This window comes from Coturnix japonica, chromosome 18 (assembly GCF_001577835.2).
Source record: "Coturnix japonica isolate 7356 chromosome 18, Coturnix japonica 2.1, whole genome shotgun sequence".
Classification (NCBI taxonomy): domain Eukaryota; kingdom Metazoa; phylum Chordata; class Aves; order Galliformes; family Phasianidae; genus Coturnix; species Coturnix japonica.
In genome coordinates, this window is record NC_029533.1 from 7,272,958 (window position 1) to 7,295,678 (window position 22,721).

Below are 22,721 nucleotides of genomic sequence, written 5' to 3' on the forward strand. Positions count from 1 at the left end.
GAGTTAAAAATATCCATATATGGACAGGAACTGCAGGATAAATGTCCCTGGAACTTCTTGTTTTTTTTGTTTTTTTTTTTTGTTAATACACCTTAAGAAATTAAACAAAGCGAATGCATTTGGTAGCGCCCTCAGGAAAAGTCCAGTCACTTCCTGAGCAGTAATCTGCCTGTGAGCAGCAGATAGATTCTCATTGTTTGCCATTTCCAGTAATGGGAACGATCACTTGACCTGGCCAGTTTCTGCTGAAGATTTGCAAAACCTTACAATTTTTAATGGAAAATTTTGATCTATTACCATAAAGCAAAATAAAGCAAATCTGATTTGGGAATCTGGTGGCGTCACCTCGGATGATGAATATTGCTTTATTTTGGAAATAAGTGTCTGTTCTCCAGGAACGAGATGTATCTTGCTCTTCTGGTGATTTTCTTGCAGTGTAAGTTTGATAACGTTTGTTTGTGGACATGTACCTGTTCTTCTGACTTGTCTGTGGCTTTGTTGTTGTGCTGGTGGTGTTATTTGTTATAGTTGTCTGTTGCTGTTGCTCTATCCATAAACTAAATAGAATATTTCTTTTTACTTCTTTCCAGGTTCAGAAATTTGCGCTCAGGAAAGAGGTAGGTAAATATAGTTTTCTCATGTACATATTTAAATGAGGTAATTTAACTAATTTATTGGTTATACATGTGCACACATGAGAGTTTGTTTGGTTTGCTGCACTACAGCTCTACAAAAGCAAATTAGCTATTGTGGATTTGGGTGGGGGGGTGGGGGGTGGAGGGGTTGTTGCTGTTGTCACTTTATTTTGTTGTTTGTAGTCAAAATATTGTATTCAGTATATTTTTTTCACAAACTGACAAGTTTAAATTCTAAATTAAATGGAGGCATTACTTCTGCCTGTGATTGTATTGAGATTACTTAATGAGTGTGATGTTAAGGACAGCCCACAGCGTCAAGATGGGCACATACGTGTTTGCTTGCATGCCCTGAAGCCAGATATATTCTACTATACTCCAGTTTTCCTAAACTAGGGGTTTAGGATTATCCCGAGTCAATGAAGTATGTGTTTAAATGGAAGCTGTTGAACAGCACAACCTTAATTTCAGAAAAAATACTGGAATAGATCCAGGGGCTCCAGTTATATGCTTAGGGATGGATTGACTTTGGATTTCATACGACTCTAAACAGGCTTACATTGTATTATTTCATTTACTCAAACAAGGATAGATGCACAATTTTGTTCAGATCTCCTAGCAATTGTAATTGGAGACAACAAGCCATCAGAAATAAGGAAAGCCAAGAAATTGCTGCAAGCCTATCCCAATACCCTCAGTGTCTCTTAAGGAATTTAGCAGTTCTGGCCAAATTGGATTAATTTTACTGGTTAAAATGTAGTAGCTTGAGGTGACAGTGCTATGTTGGATGATTTGAAAATAACTGTAACTCTTTTTATTTTCTCCATCAAGTTTTTACCTTCAATGCAGTTCATATCAAGGTTCAGCCATCTGCCAAAGTGAAGAATGGAGCTCCTATGTCAGTTATATGCCGTGCTGATATTAGCAAAAGTACCAATTTCAACTTGCAGCATAATATTACAATTTTTAAGGATGGCAAACTTGTGTTCATGAGTGTATCAGGAAAAGGAGATGCACGATATGAAGTACCCATGGCCAGATCTTCACATACAGGAGACTACCAATGTGCTGTGGAAGCAGATGGAAAGATAAGATACAGTGATTCCCTACATGTTTGGGTAACAGGTGAATATTCCTTCAAACATGGCAGTTTTCTAAGGTACAAAATGATAACAACCTCTGAGAGTAAATAGTTATAGTGCTAAATAGGATATCTTGCAAAGTACTTTTAATCTGTAGCTGTCATGGTGCTTTACAAGAGTTTCATGCTCAGTCTTCATGTAAAGGCACAGAAATGAAATGATAATATTGTGATAACCATCACCAAATCTGGAGTCACATGGGGGCTATTTTTTGGACAATGTTACATCCATCTTGTTTCTTTATCTTCTATGCAAACAGGCGCCACCAATGTTCACAGGAGTGCAGCATAAAAAAAATCCCAAACCTAGTTCTTTCCAACAATTTTTTTCTTCCTGCTGCCATAAATTGCTACCACAGTCATCAAAGACAAGAGTTTGATTTAGGATGATGCATTGATCTGTTTCTTGCTTTGTTTTCTGCTCGAAGGAATGACCAAACCAATTTTGATCGCTGAGAAAAAAGAAGTTTTTGAGGGCGAAGTCGTGAAATTACGGTGTGAGCTGCCAGAAGAAGTGCCTCCATTACATTTCATTTTCCGGAAGATAAAGATGAATTCAACACCTAAAGAAAAACTGAAATATGAACTACAGAGGAATTTTTCTGTTATAGAATTTCCCGTTGATGAAGGGGATAATATTTTACAATTTGACTGTTTGGGTAGGAGGAGTGTAAAGTTTGAATTTGAAACCTCAGAACCCAGCAACAGAACACTTATAACAGTCAAGGGTAAGCTTCTTAGTTTTTTAAATACTTTTGCTTGCCACAATTAATAAGTTGGATTGTGATTTTATGTATATATATTCTCTTGCAGAACCGTTTATAAAGCCAACTCTGCGCATCAAGCCCTCAAGTAACATTACAGAAGGAAAAGAAATACAATTTGAATGCTCTACTGTAGTAGCCAAAATGCGTGACATTGAAATCATACTTCTGAGGAATAAAACAATACTGAGCAGTGTACGAGATCAGACAACTTTGAAATATTCTACAGTGGCTACTCTAGAGGACAGCGGTGAATACCTCTGTAAGGTGGAAGAAGGGAAAGCATCTAAAACCACCACACGGAATGTTGTTGTGGCAGGTAACTCCTCTGTTCATCTTAGATGTTGCTCAGTGGAACAATATTTAATTTTGGTAGACTTGCAAAGGTAATGTCCAGATTCAAAAGAGAATTTTCCCTAATTGAAAGGCTGTTTACATTTGGGCTACCGATTTTTACCTGTTGCTAATAATTTCAATTAACACAAAGGAGATGTGGGTTCCAGGTTATTGCTGCCTTTCTGTTTTCCTTGAAAAATACTTTTGTATTACAATAGCATGATGTTTTGTCTTGTTGTTTGTTTTCATGATTGTAAACTTCCACTTCATCCTTCTTTCTGTGCACTTCGGGATATGTGATCACATTCTTTTATGCTGTATTCGAATGAACTGATTCTCTTTTTAATTTTCAGAGTTATTCCCTAAGCCAATATTGGTTGCTTCTATGAATAACCTGGATGAAAATAAAGAATTGACTTTGAGTTGCAGCATTAAAGATTTTCAAAATGCCAGCTTCTCTATTTTACGGAAAAATTCAAATGGAGACGTCTTATTGAGAAGTTCTAGGAACTTAACTATGAGAGCTACTGTCAATGATACTGGATCGTATATCTGTAAAGCTGAAGTAAGCAAAATAGTCAAGGAGAGCAAACCTGTAACGATACGTGTTTATGGTGAGTTGATACAAATGTTAGAACCCAGTGCTGGTGAAATAAAAGTGCTCTCCTGAGCAGAGAGCTAGCTCTGGAGTTTGAATGATCCATAGCTGCTTTTCTGACCTGTTTTTCATTTTCTTTGCATTCTGTTAGTATGCTACTTTAGTGTAAGTCATATATGCTTTATTATCTATGTCTTTGCCTTGTTCAGATCACCCCTGCTTCTATTCTGTCAATGAGCAAGCTTGCCACATAGGTGTGTGTCTGTCTGTTGTATAGAAGATAATCACAGTCGCGGAAGTGTAGGGTTTGGAAGGGACCTGTGGAGATCTGACCTTATGCAACGTAATTGGCAATATTTTTTTTTCCTTTCCTTCTCATTTTAGCTCCAGTTTCCATGCCAAGTATTTCTGTTTTCAGTGGTTTACCAGAAGTGGTTCTGGGGAAGCCTGTAAAGTTAACCTGTTGTTTAACGATGGGAACACCACCAATAACATTCACATTCTACAAAGGAAATAAAGCAAGGAAAGAAATAGTAACTAATAACACATGTGCTGTATTCTTGGATGAAGATATTAGACAAAATGATAAAGGACAATACAAATGTGGTGCTAGAAATCATCACTCCAGTGGTATGAAAACTAGCAAGATTCTCAACATCACAGTAATAGGTAAGTCTGTTCAGTTTTTCTTGTCTAATGACATCTTTTGATTCTTTGAAGCAGCATATGCTTCAAAGACTAAGCAAAATGGATGCAAAATGTCTATAAAATGAATTAAAACTGGTTGGTGATCACAAGCTACTCGTCACTAATATAAAAATCCTGGTAGTATTCTGAATTGATTTAACTATAGCTGAGTTTACTTTAAATAAACAAGTGTATCTGGCTTGAAATCTTATTATACAACTAGTCTTATTGGTAAAGCATAAATGATTTATTAATCTTGCACTAGAAGCTGCAGTTGCTTAATAAGTCTGAAAGTCAGCCTGTAATTATGCCATATCTGCAAATAGGTGGTACAGTGTGTGAGCAAAGACTGATCTACCAATGAGTTACCTTTGTGCTCAACTTAGTGTACAGTAACTTCATTGACTTGCAGCAAAGAGTGTGAGAGCAGAACTGCACTGCTGAATGTGGCAGTAGGATATTTGGAATATGGGAGAGGAAAAAGTAAATCAGAAAGAACTTTATGCAAATAACAGTTCTGCAGTGGCCTACAGGAGACTGATATGATAACTCTTATTGTGTATGTTTTTTCCCTTTCATTAAGAGGGTAGAGTGTCTTGTTTGAGTAGAATTTTAACCGTTATACTCTTTCTGTACATGTTTTTGGTTCTCTCAGAGCAGATGGTAGTAAGATTTCACATGATAGTTCCTGATTCAGATCCTGGTGATATAACAAAGTTTTCAGTTTTGTGTTACAGCTGTAATGCAAACTGTTTTGGTTTTAAAGAGGAAAAGCTGGTGCTTAACAGGTGGATTCTCTCTGAGTTCACTGAAGAAATGTGATTTTTGAGGATGTGGTCTGACAGAGATATTTCAGAAAGATTAATACTGTGCATTCAGTCTCTGTTTAGCATGACATTAAATGACATTAAAGCAAGTATATCTACAATGCAGTATTTTATTGTCAAAGTTATTTTTAATAGCACTGATATTTGGCTCATTAGTACCTTCCTTTGTAGTACCCATCAGGAATGCCAGCTTGGGCAGTAATCCTTATGGAGAGGTGGAAGATGGCAGTGATACCACTTTTCTCTGCGCTGTGCAAGAAGGATCTTGGCCAATCCTCTTCAGGATTTTTAGAAAAACTGATCATGATGTTCTTTTATTTGAAAGAAGTGAACATGCAGACAGAGTTGTGTGGCAGAAGAAAGAGATGAGCAGGCAGGACACGGGGTCGTATTACTGCATTGCTTCTAATCGAGCTAATGTGAGTGTGAAAAGCCATCCAATAACCATCAATGGTAAGTTAAATTTTGTGATAGGCTGTGTACTCTGCCATCATGGCAGACAAGGCTTGTGTTGTCTGAAAAGTTATTGAGTATATGGAGGTTACCAAGTGCTACTGACTTTCTTGATCCACCATTGATAAAGTCAAACAGAAGGACCACTTATAAACAGAGATTATCTTACCTACATCCAAAAGTTTAACAAAAGCCAGGGATGTTATATGCAAGCTAAAATCAACCTGCTGTTGTAGACTGTTTGCCACAAGAGAAAGGTTCACTTGTGATCTTTGCATGCAATTCTCCTTAACGATCTTCACTAGTATGTAAAATGGCCAATTCATAGTAAAATGAGAGCTCCTTTTACTGCAGAAGTTTGTAATGATGACCAGGCACTGTAACTACTCTCTAAAACATGTCTTTCTTCTTTCCAGTCATATTAGCATCTTGGCAGAAAGGAGTCATTACTGCATTTGTCCTAATACCTATCGCAGGAGTGGTGATTCTTGCTGTGTGGTGGTTTTGGTGTAAGAAGAAAAATGGTAATAAATGATTCCCTTCTATTTCTTTGCTGATTACTGTATGGCAGCTAAAGCATTGTTTCAGGAGCAAAGAACCTTTAGGGGTGAGGCTTCAGGAGATGACTAAATATGATTTTAAGACCTACAAATTCACTTTAAGTATGGGTGGCCCAAATTAGGCTGTAGGTGTGCTGGTTTTTCAGGTATTTTAGGCCGAATGGGATAACACCTCACTAAAGGTTCTGGAAACAAAGTAGTGGAGCAAACATTTGTGGAGACTGACCAGAATCGCACAGTTCTGATGCAGTTCCAGACCTGGAATTGAGACTCTTGCAGTGTAATGGCAAATGGGAACTGAGGGGCTTTTTGCTCCATTATAGAGCTATGGTGATTTGATTCAGACTCCCAGCTTGGGGTAGGTGGCATTATTCTCTAGTCCTCATAAGGCAAAGTTAAAATTATTAGACTTCTTTTCCCCATACGTGAATATAGTTTCACTTAGGCGTTTGTCTTTTATCATTAAGATATTCTTACAGATCTTGTTCTTTCAAAAAGTAAAAATTGTAATTTTAAATGAGCATCCTATGATATGCAATACTTCACAAAATTTGGGGGGGAAATGGAGTCTCTGGATGTCCCAGACAGCTTAAGTTGAGAAATGTTGGATTTTAGAGTTTAGCTTCTCTGCAAAAGAGACATCTAAGTGAGCTGTATTATAAACAGGATGTAGGATGCTACATAATTCATTCTGTGATCGCTGAGAGAAGTTACTCTGACTTTGGCAGATAATAACTATATTTTTGTTTTGATTTCTATTTTTAAATTGTTTTACTCATGCTATGTATTAACAGATGCTTTTATTCTTTCTTTTTGTCAAGCTAAAGGACCATCCATAGAGATGTCTCGGTAAGATATCTTGCTTTTTCGTCATGGTGAAATATTTCTGTTTTAAAGGCTGGAGGCCTTTCACCACAAGTATATGGCTTATTACTGCACACACCTGCAAACAATGGATAGTTGGGCTTTGCATACCACCTGCTAACACAACAACAGGATGAGGAAATAGTCTGGAAATTGTCTAAAAATAGAAAAAGGCCAGTTAGGAGACCTATGTTTGAATGGATGTAGATTTGGAATTAAAAATTTTGAAGTCTTAAAGAAGAGTAATGCAAGGGTGTCTGTTTTTGACCTTAAGGTTTGCTTGTGCTTTTCTTAAAGACAGAAGCAATTTTTCCATTAGTTCCAGTGGTTAAGAAAGTGTGGCAGTCAGCGTAGACAATTACTGATCTTCTCATGTCATCGTGTTGTTTCTATTGACTGTTTTGGATAATTACATCAGCTTCTATACATTTGCTTTTCAGATCTGCCTTGGCTACAAACTCAACAAATGAAAAACTGTCAAGACAGCACAATGATGGAGACTACTATTCTGGTAGGATATTTTGTTTTAAGACTATGAGTGAGTGGGCCTTAATAAATATTTATTTAAAGTTTTGGACTTGCATGGCTGTATTTTGGACAGGGCACCATTTCTTGAGCATCCAGAAGATTATCAATAATATTCTGCTAAGCGTCTGCTATCATTTTGTCTTTGCATGGCTTTTATGAGCACATCTTATACAAACTCTGGTTACAAATCTGCTTAGGCACATCTGTCAGGGAACTACTACAGATGGAAAGCTATGGCAAAAAGAGAATTATTTTCTCTTTTTGAGAAGTTTTACATAGCTGCAAGAAAATGAGCTCAGTAACGAAATTTGAGTTGTGGTTCCATAGTCTGACCACAAAATAGCAATGTTAAATTGTCATTACTGGTCACTTTCCAGGATCTTAGTTAGGGTGAATTAGAGCACCTGCTATGAGCAAGGTTAACCCTTGAGGTTTTTCAGCTGATCATTTAAAAAGCCATACTCTTCCCACCCGTGTTACATGACTGTCTTTTACATGTGAAACTAAAAGTAAAATTTCTCATGTAAATAAACATAATGGCAGAAGGAACTGCAGTTGTGTAACTCGTTCATTTGATTGGATAGAAAAAATATTTGTTGGCTCAAATTTTGCTTGAATATTTTAGGATCAGGTTACATTGAAGATGGTGAAAATCACATGAAATCAACAGATGAAAATAAAGGTAATTTCATACTTGAAGAACAGATTTAAAAATTATTTTATAATTGAAAGTTGTAGTGTTTCCTTACAGCAGCAATCGAGATTTGTTAAATTTAGTCTCTCCTCTTTCTCTCTGATAACAGAGAAGACTCTTCTTTGCCAAACGTATTTGTTTTTCCTTATGCACAAAATGACAATAACCAACTAGGCTATTGCAGATCTCTCCACTAGATATAGAAGCCTTTTATTCATATGCTTCTAAAAATAACACTGTCTATACTGCATTTGTGTGGCAATAGCTTTTCCTTCAGCTTTTAGGATCAGGTTACATTGAAGATGGTGAAAACCACAGAAATCCACTAAAAATCCTTCTGTAACTCAAGGAAAAGAGAGCAGAGAAAAGCAGTTGTTTCTTGTCTCTTTTGTATCCAGCAACCCAGTACCACTCAGCCGGGAGAAATAGCAAATCAACTGTCTAATCATTGCCTGACCTTTTGTAGGCATTGTGGCAGAGGAGCATTCTGAGGTGGTGGATGCATGGCCATTGTAGATATCTATGGAGAGCTTAAACAGCAGCACGAGGGAAAGTGCTGAAATTGCTTATTGGCAAGTCAGAAATTGAGAGTATGAGAGGTGATGGGGAAGGCTGTGAAGGGCTTAAGTAACACTTAAACATGACAAAAACAGGATAGGAAGTGTCATGCCACAGCAGCCATGAAAAAGGAGGATATTGTAATGGTAGGGAGAGAAAGATAAGACATTTAGCTGCAGCAGGAATAGGAGAAAATCTCAGTCAGTTTCCTGCTTTATTTGTGTTGTGATGCTTTTGAAAGTGTTAAGTGGGAAATAAGAGATTAGGTGCAATTCTTACATCGCAGTTTCAGAAATGTGGTTTGATTTGGTCTAGTGCCTCTGAGCTAGAAATTAACCTTAGGATTGAGTAAGACTTGCAGTTTTTTGTACTCACATCTGCCATAAGTAGGGCCTGATCCTGCACCTAACAAAGTAAATGAGGATATGTCCATTAATTTCAGTGGCAGCAGGATCAGGCCCACAGCTCAAGTGAAGCATGCAGTGCTACAAAGAAACATCTTCTTGGTATTTTTGGGGCAGGACCTGACCTTGAGAGTGCTGAGGTGGAGTACACTGAAGTTGAAGTGTCAACGCTTGATCCTCATAGAGGTAAATAAGTTGTCTGGCCTCTACTGTTATGGTTTGGGAGTAACTCTGTGTTTGTTGCTACTCCCTGACGCTGGTCTGACATTGACATCTGGTAAAGTAAGAGCAGGTTGTGTTTTGCGTGCATGACAGCTTTGTGCCAATAGTGTTCCTTAATCTAGATAATGCTGTGACAACCATGCTCTTGTTCATTGCAACCCTTTTTCCTCGAGGATTCTCTCATTTAGTTGCCCATCCCATTCACATGAGGTCTATGCAGAACTGAGCTCCCAGCTGGAGCTGTGGCTCTGAGAACAGTGCAGCCTACTGTGAGTCCTCATGTTAAAAGAGTCCAAAATTTATTGAAGGCTGTTTGAGTTCAGCCACAGGATAGGTTAATGATGAGAACAGGAATCTGAAGAACTGCTTCTGTTTATAAGGGAACTGATGGAAGAGTACAAGCTGCAATGCACTTGTGATAGAGAAGGGAGAAAGAAGGTGGATTTAGTCTCAGCCTGGAGTGAGCTTATTTCAGAGACCAAAAGCATAGTTGTTTAATTGGGGATACAGACGTCTGGGCAAAGTGCTCTCTGTTTGAGCTTGGCAGCAGGTCTCTCTATTGGAGCAGCCCATTTTCCTGCTCATTTTCAGTTTTCTGACATGCTGGTGTCATTCATCACGGAGTTTTCCCTGTATTCTAAGTATGGTGTTAATCCACTTTGCTAAAATGCTGAATTGCTCCAAATGTTTGAGTGCATATTGCACAGTGCAGTGGTAGAATGGTAAAGGTGTGCTACCACACTACAATTTAAATGAAAATTCCTATTTATTTGTTCTCTCTGCTACTGCTGCAAGTAGCAGTACTAATCATAGGAGCAGCAGAATCATATTTCGTTCATTGAGAATAATGCTGCAATAAATATGGCAGTATGTAGGCCATAGCCTTTGGGTCACTTGGAACAATTGAACAACATCTCAGAACACATTTGTAGAAGAATGTCTGTTTTGTCTTTGACAGTAAAGGAATACAAAATTTTAAGGCAGTGGTTTATGGAGTCCAAAGCATCATTGTATTTAAAAATATATATAAAAATAGACAAAATGATTCAGATCTTTTGTTATTAACATGAGCAAACACAAAGGCCAGTGCTAAAGCATGGACAGGAAATATCCATAAAGTTAGAAGGGGAAAACTACTAACCATGGGTAACAACATGTTCCTTCATTTTTTTTCTTTTGTAGCTGGTTAGTCATCTGTAGGGTGGGAACAAAATGTCAAATGATGCCAGTCATTTCTCCCAGCACATAATTTCAGCACTGAGACAACTTCTGGAAGATTAGCAAAGAAAATAACATGGGCAGTGGTGTTATGTCAAAATGTAATGAAATGGATTGAAAAGAAAAGAAAAGAAGCAAGCTGAGGAAATACCTCCCACCATGTCTTCCACAGACAACGGGAGAAGGTTTAGGACTGTAGTCTGCTCAAGAAAGTTTGCTCCAAGCAAAAGGAGCCAACTTGCATTAAAATTCGGGAAAGATTTCTTCTTGCTAAACTGGAAATTGTATTGATAATTTAAGCAATTGTCCCAGAGCAGCTGATGTGCACTTCATGATCTCTAGACTATTTTGCAAAGGAAGTTCATGCCAAAGCAGCAAGCACGAAAGCTGTGATTTGGCACTCGGTAAAGTGCCTACTCCTACTATTGTTGAAATTAATGGGCATTTTCCAGCTCAACTCTGTTGCAGTAGGTCCCAGCATTTAAAGAGCACTTAATAGAATTAACAACAATTAGTTTAGCTTTAGAAAATTAGTATGTGATGCCAGAAACACTGAAGGTCTTCGGAACAATGCAAAGCAGCAACTGTTCTGATCTTCAGTCTGTCTGCAGATCAGTGTCTGAATTCTTAAAATGTTTCTATAGCTCGTGTGCAGGATCTGGTATCCAGAAATTTGTTTTCTCTTTTCAGTTTCCTGAAAACGAGGATCAGCCATTGTATCTTTGTATTTATCTTACTTCAAGTTAGAAAAAACTAATTTTTTGTTTTAGTGATGAAAGCTATACTGATAGAATTCAGAGGATTTCTAAGAAACTTTGTTCAACCAAAATTAGTCAGTGTTCTTAAAGTGCCTTTAGGTCCTCAAACAGCAAGCTCATAAGCCCTGCCTGCATGGGACTTTATGTCAACTGATGAAAGTCATTTTCTATATTCATCATTCAAGAGCATTTTACTTTATTATTCACGTAGAACCATGCAAGAAATCAAGGAAATTGTTCTAATTTCCTAGTTGCCAGAACAGTGTTTATACTGGCTGTAGAGAATCTGACTTCTTCAGCTTTCAAGCCTTTGGCCAAGGCTCTGCCTTTCCTCACTGGAGTAACTGTAGTTATGCTGTTTGGTATCACATTTGATTTGTTGGGTAGGAAAAAGAGGAAGAGCTTTTTGCTTTCCAGCTCATACAAAAGTAGAAGTTTACCAGGCTTTTTGTAACCCCAGCAGCCTGAAAAATGGATGGCCAAGGCTAACATTGCATTTTAAATCCCAGTGCCGCAGACATTCAACTTCTGTCTGTGTTTGTTAAATTCTTCTCAGAACTTTGTAGTCTGGGTTTGGGGGAGGGGGATTTTGTACAGAATCCACAAGGTTAATTTTTGCTTATGTAACTACTTCCTCTGAAGGTAAAACAGTGTGTTCTGTTTGTTTAAGGAGCTTTTCATAGGGCAAACACAAAAAAGAAAAGAAATTGATTCTGTGCCAATACATTTTCCAGCTCCTGTACAGAAGGGGACTGAAACAGTTTATAGTGAAATCAGAAAAGCTAATAATGGTAAGTAAGCTAGTGAAAAATTAAACATATAAAGGAAGTGTTTGTATAGAGATTAGGGTTAAATTTGTGTCTGAGCAGTTTGGGAGAAACACTGTAAAGTCTGATCCAGGTCACACTGGAACACCCCAAATAGCAACAAGGGAATTGTAGGTGTTGATAAACTGTGTGACACATTCATGTTTTCATACAAACCGACGATACTCAATGCAGTGAGATTAATATTTGTAAAATCTGCTTCATCAGCCCATTAACACTGTGTTAACTGAGCAGTTTGGCTCATGTCAGGGTGTGGATCTGGAGCTGAACATACCCTGTGAGGGATTAGGGTCTTATGTTGTGATTCAAATCCATCTGCAGATGTTTTAAGCATGATAAAAAATGTCTCAGATTGTATCTCCTGGCCCTTCTGCCCAACTCTTATTTACTGTGGCAAAGATTTCAGGCATTGTATTGCAGATGGGCATTAGCAGCACCCTATCAATTATTATCTATAAATGTTCTGGCAGCAATGAGTTCAGAGGCAATTAGTGAAAATGGATTCTTAATAGTTTATCCAAGACTACATCAGAAAAGATCTCTTTTCTCTTTGTCTAGATTTATATATATTAGGGCTATGAACTGTTCGCTTTTTCTTGCCACCCATATTATTGACTGGTTTTGTTGTGTGGCATGTTTAAATGTTGATCTTTGTGGTTTTGTTTGCTGTGTCTCTATTTTATAAGGCATTTACCACCCTCCTCCAACGCAGTATTATGTTTCTAAGGAACTGTTCATTTGAGGGTCTCCAAGTACTTTACAAAACATTACTGGCTTTTCCCTTGTGATGCCTTTTAAGTCAATTTTATCTTCATTTTACAGCTGAATAAACAGTGATATTAGGTCACTTGTTTAAGGCAATGCACTCAGATAGTGACCGCGTTGGGAACTGAATTTCAGAATCCCAAACTCCCGGCTTGGTGCTGAGCCTGTGAGTTGCAGTAATTTTCTTTTTCCAGCGGAAAGCAGATCATCCTTTACACCAAAGAACAGGCTAAGGCACTTAATGCAGAATTGCCCAGCCGCATCATGAGGAGAAAAGAGCTGATTTCAGGCCCTGGTTCACTAATGGTCTGGAGAGTTTTCCACTGAGTGTAGGTAGGACTTGTAATGAGCTGCAGGAGCTGATTCCATCACCCTCCCTTGCTTTGTGCTCAGGTATGAAGCTGAATATCATGTGTTCCACCATTCCTATTTTTGATAAAACAAGGTGTTTTATACTGGAAAGGATGCTCTATGAGTTGCTGTGAAACTCAAATGATGGCACAGCAGAGCTGTAATTTGAAGCACTTAATAACAGCTGTAACTGTTGTAAGGTGGGAACTTCAGTAAAATGAGATCTGATTGGCAGACTGGTCTAAACTAGCCAAATAACACGCAAACACCCCTTAATTTTGCTCTCCACCTGCTCCTTTATGCACAAAGTTCTACAGTTTCAGTTATTCTTGGAAACGTAGTAACAGTTTATTGTTTTAATCACGTCTGTTTTTCCTGACTGATGCACAGGAAAAGTGTTTGAAATAGATAAGCAGTGCATCACATGGCTGTAGCTTTGTTTCGGCCTGCTGAAAGGTAACATTCATTTTGATTTTTGATCAAATTTGGTTGCAAAGTAGCAAAGTAAAAATGCTGTGGAGGAATCAAATTTTCATAAGTACTTTAATGTGTTAATACAAGTATATTAGTGGCTAATTCTGAAAAATACAAAGTATTGCACGAGGTGGTTTGCCTTTATAACCTTCATTAGTTTCGGTTGTTCTTTAAGGTTTAGTGGCAAATGCCTGGCAGTACAGTCTGATTCAGGACGTTAATGGTTCAGACAAACTTGACCTCTGGGGAAATAACATGAATTGGGGAATTGGTGTCAGCTGCGCTGTTTGACAGCAGAACATCTAAGATCTACAAATACTTTTTATTATTGTTTGTAGGTTACTTCTGTAGCTTCAGTTCATTAAGATACAATGGAGTGTGGAGAAGCAATTTGGTCATCTGACCTTTCCCAAGCACCAAGTCTTTTGTGATGTGTTGAGCATTTGCCATTATTCTTTTTGTTTTTCCAGTATCAACTATGTTATCTCCTGTTACTATCATTTCAGTGTCTGAATCATACGATGACAATACTTCCTATCCTCTCTGCTGCGCTGCTTTCCTTATTCTGAGTGCCAGGCATGAGGTGATGCTACTTGAAAGACAGACAAGGGTCTGAGAAACAAACTATCAGATTCACATTCAGAATCTCAGATATGCATAGGGTTAACTTAACTCCAATAAGTTAACCCTATAAGTCAGAAAAGCAAGGTTTTTTTTGTAGCATTAAAGTCTAATCAGGAGTATTTTGACCTGAAAGTCAAAGAATTGTGCTGTTTGTGAAAGAGTTTCCTTAGGTGGAAGCTAGATTTCCTTTGAAATAATGAGAGGTGCAGGGAGGATGCTTTTCATAGTAGTTTTGACTTTGGAAGCAACTCAGGCAGATGAAATTGCCTTGGAACTGTTGATGAAAGGTTAGTTTAAGTAGAACTTTTTCTAGAGCAATATGCTGCACATGTAGTATTTTATAGAAAATACCAAGAGCTTCAAGCCTCGGCTTCAAATCAAATCCTATACCCAAATGGCAATGTGGGGAATGCTCACAATTAGTTCTAGTCAGGTCAGTAACACTTTGGCCTAAGCGTCCTTTGCATCTATCAGGATAAGCCAATTTCCTTAAAATGCTGCTTTCTCTGGTTGCCCTGTGAGAAGGTCAAAGCATATTGGGAGCCTGGGGAATATCCAACCCAGACCCGGAGCCGTTGCCTTTTGTTCAGAACAGAGATTGTCTGAGACATAAGAAAAACAGACAGTTGTCTAAGTCAACAGACTGCCGAGAGTGATAAAATGACTGTGGCCCTGCTGCCTGCTTTGCCTGTGCGAAGTCCCAGCAGACTAGGCTGGCAGCTGATGCTGTTCCTGAAGGAGGGGACAGGATGTGTCAGACGCTCAGCTCGGCTGGGAGAGTGGAGGCTCTTTAGATGCATGATTTACTTCCATTGCATTTTTCATCTTCCCAAGAGACAGTAGGGCAGGAAGTCCACGCAGTTCTGTACTGGCTCTTTTTCTCAGCTTTGCCCCTTCCCTTAGCATTGCTCCCAGTTCTTGGGGCAGCACAGCTCTCAGCACCTTGCTGAGAAGATGGGCCCACCCTTTTTCACAGATCTGTTCTGGATTAATCATGTTCTTGCTCCGTGAGTGAACTCTGCCTTTGCTCTGCATCAGATCCAAAGCTCACAAAAGCCGGTGATAGTCTGTGCACCGATCTTCGTGTGCATGGATCACAGAACTCACAGTGGCTTATTGCAAGATAACTGCTCTCTGTTCACAGCTTCTCATCAGGAAAGTGGAAATCTAGTGAACTAAATGCAGACCCTGCCTTTATGCTGCTAAGTCTGGAAGAAAGAATTGAATATATACTTATATGCAACTGCAGTGTCAAGACAGGAAATTCTAAAAATCCTATTGCCACCAACAAAGTACCATGGAAAAATAACTATATCCCAGTGGAAAGAGACATGAGAAATTTCCATTGCACAGAGTACTTTGGAACAAGCTATTAGAAATCAGTTCCAGCAATCAGGAAATCTGCTAAAATTCTTTCCTGCTACTGAGGCTCAAGCATAATACCTCTCTGTTCAGCTAGAAGTTCCCACCGAATGCCTTTTCCAGCATAGAGAAAACTCCCTGGGTGGGAGGATTCATGATGTTATTCAAAAGTCAGGCGTTCTGAGCACCTGCTGGTTAGATGCAGTCTGAGACTGTGCAAGTAGACTTTCCTTTCTCCAAAATAAAACTGTGTTTCTTTAGGTTTCAAAGACATGCTCTAGACCAAAGCCTCCATCTGAGACGTTGATTCCAGAGCCCAGTGCTATCTACACCTTCAGCCAAAAATTAGGCAAAGCCAGATGGTTTCAGTAAGACAAAAATTTGCAGGGAGCTTCTGACCTTACTTGAACCTAAAAAGCAAAGCACAATTGTGCACATGCTTCTGTGTAAGATCTATTCCCAAACTGCCTGCCAAGGTTCTGGGTTAGAAGTTAGCACTCCAGTGAAAGACTTGGCAGAACGTAGCATGTGATTGCTGTTCAGCTTCTTCTGTTTATATTCTAGCATTGTAGTTCTCAGCAGTGTTGGAGATGGGTTTGAGATAGACTGTAAATTGTAACTGCTTAGGGCTATCATCTCTTTTCCATAGCAGTTAGCAATAAAGGGAAGCAGATAGAGGGTGACGCTGTCTTAGACTTCTGCCATTAAAGTGCCCTTTCTAAAAATGTATTATTTGAACTTTAAAATCCATAAACCAAAAGTACCAAGAACTTAAATCCATCAGAAATCCATAAAAACACCTGTACCTGGGAGTGTTCTGGATGTCACCAGCACTGGATCTTCAGCTTGTTTAATTCTGAGTCAGTTAACAAATATACAACTCCTTGTTTGCCCTGCTATGGAAAATTGACCAGTTTGTCTGTGTGGGATCCAGCTGATCTCTATTTCCCTGTTTTTGTCCGTAGGGGAAGACAGGTATCATTTGAAAACCTTTGTTCTCTTTCATCACAATAAGATCAGATCGATTCAAGGAAAATGTTCTTTGTATTTTTAACAGGAATGAAAAAAATAAGGTTGTGAAAAGGTTGGTGTAGAAAAGCATCAACATGAACATCGTGTTCCCGTTAGACGATGTACAGCGACATACCTGATCAGTACCTTGTAGAAATCACATGGCACTATAGCAGCACTTCCCAAGGACATCTGTGACGTTCTCCTAGTAGAGATATGGTCCTTAGCTAGAAAACCACACTACTTTGAATCTAGGTGACAGGTTACAAGGCGAGATATCTGTTATTGTGACCTAGTAGCTTTGGAGTATAGCAAACATCCCGTTGTTTGAAGTTTAGAATTTACACAAAATTCCTCATTTCCTCCTTCCTGCAGGCACAATGCATTGTCACAGAGGCAACTCATTAATACCTTGCTTCATAAATCATTAGCATTTTTGTTCACCTCTGACTGCTTTCAGGGCACAGAAAATATGTATGTTTCTCACGTTAAGTTTTTGTTTCTGATCAAACCGACTGAAAATGTAGGGATTGGGATACATGCACACATGTACGTTCTGTAATTGGGGTATATGGAAAACTGAGATCTTTCCTAATATGTGAAAAAAATGAGGTAAAGAGAAATGGCCACTCATCTGAACTTGTGCAGAAGGAAGTCACTTCCATTCACTGTCTGAGTGTTTCCTTCTGGGTTTGTGTTCATCCACCAGCATGGGATGACTTAATGGACTGGTAGTGAGAGCTGAAACATAGGAAATTTTGTAGGGAGGTATCTCAGAGTACAGAGATACGTTGTGGTTATGCTGCTTGGAGATGTGAGATCAGCACCATGTGTGCAGGAGCTCTGCTAAACTGCTAGGAGTTTTGTGAAGGTTATGTAGGCTGAGGAACAATACGTTCTATGGCTTTATAGGGTTAAGAAAACTTTGGAAAACAATATATTTAAAAAAAAAAAAAAGACTAAATGCCTTGAATGGGCTGTTCCTCAGCTTTCAAGAAATCTGATGCAGGGACATGCATTTCAGGAGTACTTCCATGAACGTTAGATAAGCTATCTAATCCAACCTCCAACCAGGCAGCATGGTTTTATTCTGCCATCCACTTTGTGGCTTTGGAACTTAAAAAGAAAAAAGAGAGAGAGAACCTCATAAATAAGAATCACAATAGCACAGTCTACGTCAGCTTATGGCATCCATTTGAGTTTTGAAAGGCTCCATCAGTGCTCACATCCCTGTGGGATATAAGAGCAGCCCATTGTATTATTTACAGATGCTGGCAGAGCACTGGAGGTCACAGGTTGTGTTACAGTAAACAGACGTATATTAACAGGTCAGTTGGGTTTATAGTATCATTGTCTCTTTTAGTTTAAAGGCTTGTTTTTATTCTTTGCTCTCAGTTTTCTAAAAATAGATGAAGCTGAATGCTCCTCTGGGTTATAGCACACATTCCTTGGAGAGTCACGCAGAAGAAAGTTTATTCCAGTCCTGCACAGCAGGAAAAATAGTCAAGTGGCTGTGACAGATATCTGGTGTCAGCTCAGGGAGGAGCATTTGTAGAGAATGTTGGAGAAAAGGCTCAAGCTTTAGGAATATTTTGTGTTTTCTGTTCCTGTGGCCAAATCTGAGTGGGGAAAAAAACCCTCCACAAAAGTATAATGAGTCTGCTTCAGTGAAAGCGTGCTGACTACCACATAAATCGCTTTCATCTTAATTGGGCTATTACAACTTGCTGGACTGAGCAATCTGTGAAGTAACGTTAGGTTCAAGGGAAAAACGTGTCAGCTGAGGGCAGTGTTTTCTCTGTGTTGTCTGTACAAACAGACAACACTGTACAGCAGGAGAGCAATAAACTCAGATTCTCTGTAAAATCATTCTCCTTTTCAGAAACACCCATGAGAAAATTCAGCTTAGGATGCTTGCGTATCTCGTGCGAGTTTTCCTAGAAGCAGCCTTCCTCAGCTGCCTTGAAACTGTCCCCTGTTTAGATACTGCTCATATGCTTAATGTAGTAACTCCTTTTTTGATCTAATAGTGCTTTAGAAGACATGGCAAAAACAGATCCCACCAGCCTTTGAATTCTGCAGCTGAATCACCTGCAGTAGGATTGGATAGATGTATTTCTTTATAGGGTTTCCAGGCAGCACAGATGAGTAGAGAAGAGGCAGGAAGCTACTAAGGGCCTTTATAGCATTATTTTGTCGCGACCACTCTCCTTTGTAGCTCATTTTAACTTAATACATAATTCTGAGGTTTGGTCCAAATGAGGAATCATTGGTCCTACTCATGAAAAGGAAAATGCTCCTCATAAAGAGATCAAGTGGCTTAAACTTCCTCCCCAGCTGTTCTGCCTCTTCACAGCCAAATGAAGTATTTGGATGAGGTGAAGTTGCTTTTGCTTTGCTCTCATTTTTGAGAGAAGGGAGGCCTTCAGATAAACTCTCTGATAAACTCTCTTAGCTTATTCAGTTCTGCACTGATCTTCCAGAAGTCACAGAAAATACAGAATACTGCTCTGTGGAAAAAAAGAGGTTGGAGAAAATCATTTTAATAAGTGCAAGCCTTGCCCCCATCCTTTTGTCCCTATGTAGTTTCTGTCAAAATAAATATAATCCAGCATAGAACTTTAGGAACTTTGCTTTGAGCTCATGCCTCAACCACTAAGCACTGCTTACTAACACTAAGTGTTGTGTTACAGACTCATTGCAAAGGCTGAACTGCAGTACAGGTTCTCACTGGTTTTGCAGCCTGGGGTAACTCGAACCTGAATGTCTTGGACTTCCAGGACATTCAGAAATGAGACCAAAGTTTTTGGGGCGGGGGTTACTTCCCTCTTTCTCCTCTGTTTCAAGAATTTGTATCTTAAATGCCATCCATAGGAAGTATTTGCAAAAGAAATGAATTACTTAGAGAGGAACTGGGAGGAGGTTTCCTTCCTGAAATCAGAGCTGGCAATCTTTCTGAGTTATTTAACGGTCCCAGTTTCTGAAAACATATTGAAGGAAATATCTTAACAATGAGATAGCCGCTTCGCCAAATACTAATTAGTATTGTGTCAGATTTACCTCACTGGTACATTCTGACTTCATATCTCCTCCTCCCCTATTGTGTCTTAAATGTGTTTGTGTGTTTGTTTGTTTGTTCGATTCTGTCCTACAAGTATTAGAGGACTGGCAGCCCCCGTCAGAACATAACGTCCTTTTAGCCACCTATTTGTGCAGCCTGAGAACATACTCTCTGAGATAGAAACCTGTAAAATGTAGATCTATTTGCAGTAAATTGTTTTCAGCTACTTTCTCATCTCACTCGAGCTATTCCCAATGTGTTTTGTATAGAAATTGCTTCACGTTGCCAGCAGCTATGAAGGGGGACCTGACATATGTTTAAGTGTGCATGGTAACATGGCACAATAGCTCCAGACGGGAAATGAGGATGAAGGATGTGTCCATTTAAAATTAGGGGGGCATTTCAGGCAGTCAGGATATGAAAAACAAGGTGATACTCTGAAATAAACACTGCATTATAAACCAGGAATTCCTGCCTCTGACTCATGGGGCAAATCCTTTGGGGGTAAGGCCACAAAAGGAGTTAGGCGCCTCGGTGCTGACAGAATAAATCATTAATTTAGAGGCCACCACGTACTCTTAGCAGATATTTGTAGGAGGAAGACTTGCTTTGGCAACAGATGTCAGGAAAGACCTGATGGTTGTGAAGCCCCAGTGGACAGAATTATTTCTGTCATGTAGTGTAAAAACTATGAAATTTGGGATCTCCTTGAGCTTCCCCTTTGGTTAGGACTCCTCAGCTGCCTCTTGTGGTTTCTGTGTTCTGAACAGGTAGCCTACTTGGAGCAATAGGAATGCTGTCAAAAAGCTTAGCAGTGCCTTGCTCACTGTTCATACAGTCGAGCACTTTTTGGGAAAGCTTTTTTTCTTGTGAGGCTTTGGATGGGGGCCTGATTGTGGTAAGTGGGCATCTGCTAGTAAAGGACTTTCAGACCATAAGAATCCAGGTTTTATCTGTAAATGCACCATTACAGATATTGCTGCTCAACGGTATTGCAGTCTAGTCTGTAATTGCAAATATTTAATGCTAATATTTCCCCAGGGATCTTTATTTATTAGTTTGTTCTACCATGCTCTAAGGAAGATGCTGTTACATTTAATGTTTTTGTATTAATCAAAAAATAACTGCAGAGGGCAGGGGGCTGCTTATACTCATACCCTTTTTTTCTTTTTTTTTTTGTGGTTGTCTTGCCAACAGAGAATACAAGGGCGTCCTGATGCTGCTTAGAACAGCCTTCTCAAAAATCATCTGGGAGAAGAAAACAAGCCAAGATGGAAGATGTTGCAACTGTTTCAAAAGCTCTGCAGCACTTATCAGTTTGCCAGGCTCTTTTCAAAGTTTATTTCCTCAGGGGGAACAATAGAGATGTTCCTAGCATGTATAATGGAAAAAATTACAAATAAAAATTCTCATAGGAAAGTGGCTCTGGAAACCACTGACCTGGGTTCCCATCTGTAATTTCTTCTGCTAATGCAATTTTGCTTTTCTAGCCCCTAATTTGCCATACTCTGAGGAAATAAAGGGAAAAACTACATCTGAGGAAGTATATTTCTGCAGTGCAGTGACTACTGTGATGCTAGTAGGATATAGAAATGTCTAAGCTTGCTTTAAACTAGCGGACTTGGTTACCAGTAACATTGTACCATGGCAGAACATAGCTCAGCACAGCCATGCATGTTCTTTGAGATGATCTTGCATCTTGTGCTGAACTCCCTGTGCTGCAGCAGCTGGACTGCTACCAGTCTTGGAGCCAGCTAATTTATGGCTCACTTGGATGCTACACTACAGTGAGAGCCTGACGAAAGAGCAAGACCTGGGCTCTCTAAAAACTTGAATAACTGTTAAGAGATTCAATGCTTTATCAAGTGCTTCTGCCAGTAGAGGCACAAATATTCTTTATTCTTTGCTAAACTGCTTTTTCCTTCTGAAAGTTCTGATGCTTGTTGTTTAGTTCGCTGTGATGATTCTTCAGGGAATGATTGCCAGTCACAGTTGTTTTGGAAGATGCAAAATATAGATCTGGAGTCAGTGGACATGCTATACACAGGTCAGTGAGTTTGTACCTGAAAGCTCTGTATGTATAATGTTTATTCCTTTGACTTTAAGAGAGATCTGAAGTTATATTTGTGCCCAGTTTGTCCAGTGTGGAGCTTCATACCTATCCCTTTTCTCTACGGTATGATAAGCCACTGTCATGTGTCCAGTTCTGGACCTGGATCTAATCTCTCAAGTCTTTATTTATCTCAGATGCATTAGTTTAACAGCAAAACAAGAAGTACAGTCCCTCAGCCTTTAACTAGCTGGTCTCTGACACTGCAATTGCTCTCCTTTTCCTAGCGAAGATTAAATTACTGTAAGATCTGGGCCACAGGTAGGAAGGTTCTCACTTAGAAAATAGTGAAAGCGAGGGCATGGATTTGTACATACATATATAGTTACTGCTTTAAGCATTGCACCGAAGGTGCAAAACCAGTAAGAAATACAAAACCAAAGTTTTATATTCTCACTCCAAATGTTTAAATTTTCCAGCTCCAGCTACTGGCTAAAATCTCTAATTTATTGTTCCCTATGCAAATGCTGTTGGTATCATAAACCTTTTACAATCACCTGACTTTATAGCACTCTTCTGTTGGCAGATGTTCATTCTAGCATCTCACAAATGTCCATACAAATCTACTACTATAGGGAACGTGAAAAGGTATTTTAATAAAGAGAACTCTGAATTGAACTTTGCATTGGATCTTGAATGTTCGTATTATTGACCATTTGCAAATGAATATCTGTGAAGCTTTTCCTTAGTGATGAACCTCATACATAGACTTCATAAAATTACATACAGAAGATGTCGTCTCTGCAATAAGCAATTTGAGGCACTTAGATCCGTTGTCTTGAACTAGTTTAGCAGCAGGTAAATATGTTAAGTGGGGTTAAGAATGAGCATGGGAGTGTTCACATTTGTGTAAGTTGTGTGTTAAATTACAAATGTAAATACGTCCCAA

General features: G+C 39.0%; 1 protein-coding gene across 10 annotated transcripts in view; it reads left to right on the plus strand.

Annotated features, from left to right (window-relative positions):
* The window catches only part of PECAM1 (platelet and endothelial cell adhesion molecule 1), a 31,365-nt gene extending 8,910 nt beyond the window's left edge, over window positions 1–22,455 (plus strand). The window contains exons 1-15 of one of the 10 annotated variants that reach the window (XM_015879545.2): window positions 119–436; window positions 591–617; window positions 1,467–1,760; window positions 2,205–2,504; window positions 2,590–2,859; window positions 3,230–3,490; window positions 3,859–4,143; window positions 5,160–5,441; window positions 5,858–5,965; window positions 6,823–6,850; window positions 7,306–7,376; window positions 8,019–8,075; window positions 9,167–9,235; window positions 11,982–12,038; window positions 20,920–22,455. In XM_015879545.2, the coding sequence (XP_015735031.1) occupies window positions 403–436; window positions 591–617; window positions 1,467–1,760; window positions 2,205–2,504; window positions 2,590–2,859; window positions 3,230–3,490; window positions 3,859–4,143; window positions 5,160–5,441; window positions 5,858–5,965; window positions 6,823–6,850; window positions 7,306–7,376; window positions 8,019–8,075; window positions 9,167–9,235; window positions 11,982–12,038; window positions 20,920–20,939 (2,163 nt within the window). In that variant the 5' untranslated portion in view covers window positions 119–402 and the 3' untranslated portion in view covers window positions 20,940–22,455. Of the gene's footprint in view, window positions 1–118; window positions 437–590; window positions 618–1,466; window positions 1,761–2,204; window positions 2,505–2,589; window positions 2,860–3,229; window positions 3,491–3,858; window positions 4,144–5,159; window positions 5,442–5,857; window positions 5,966–6,822; window positions 6,851–7,305; window positions 7,377–8,018; window positions 8,076–8,371; window positions 9,039–9,087; window positions 9,135–9,166; window positions 9,236–11,981; window positions 12,039–20,919 lie in introns of those variants that run through there. The other 9 variants (XM_032448215.1, XM_015879547.2, XM_015879546.2 and 6 more) reach the window with 9 other exon arrangements.
* The last annotated feature ends 266 nt before the right edge of the window (window positions 22,456–22,721 follow it).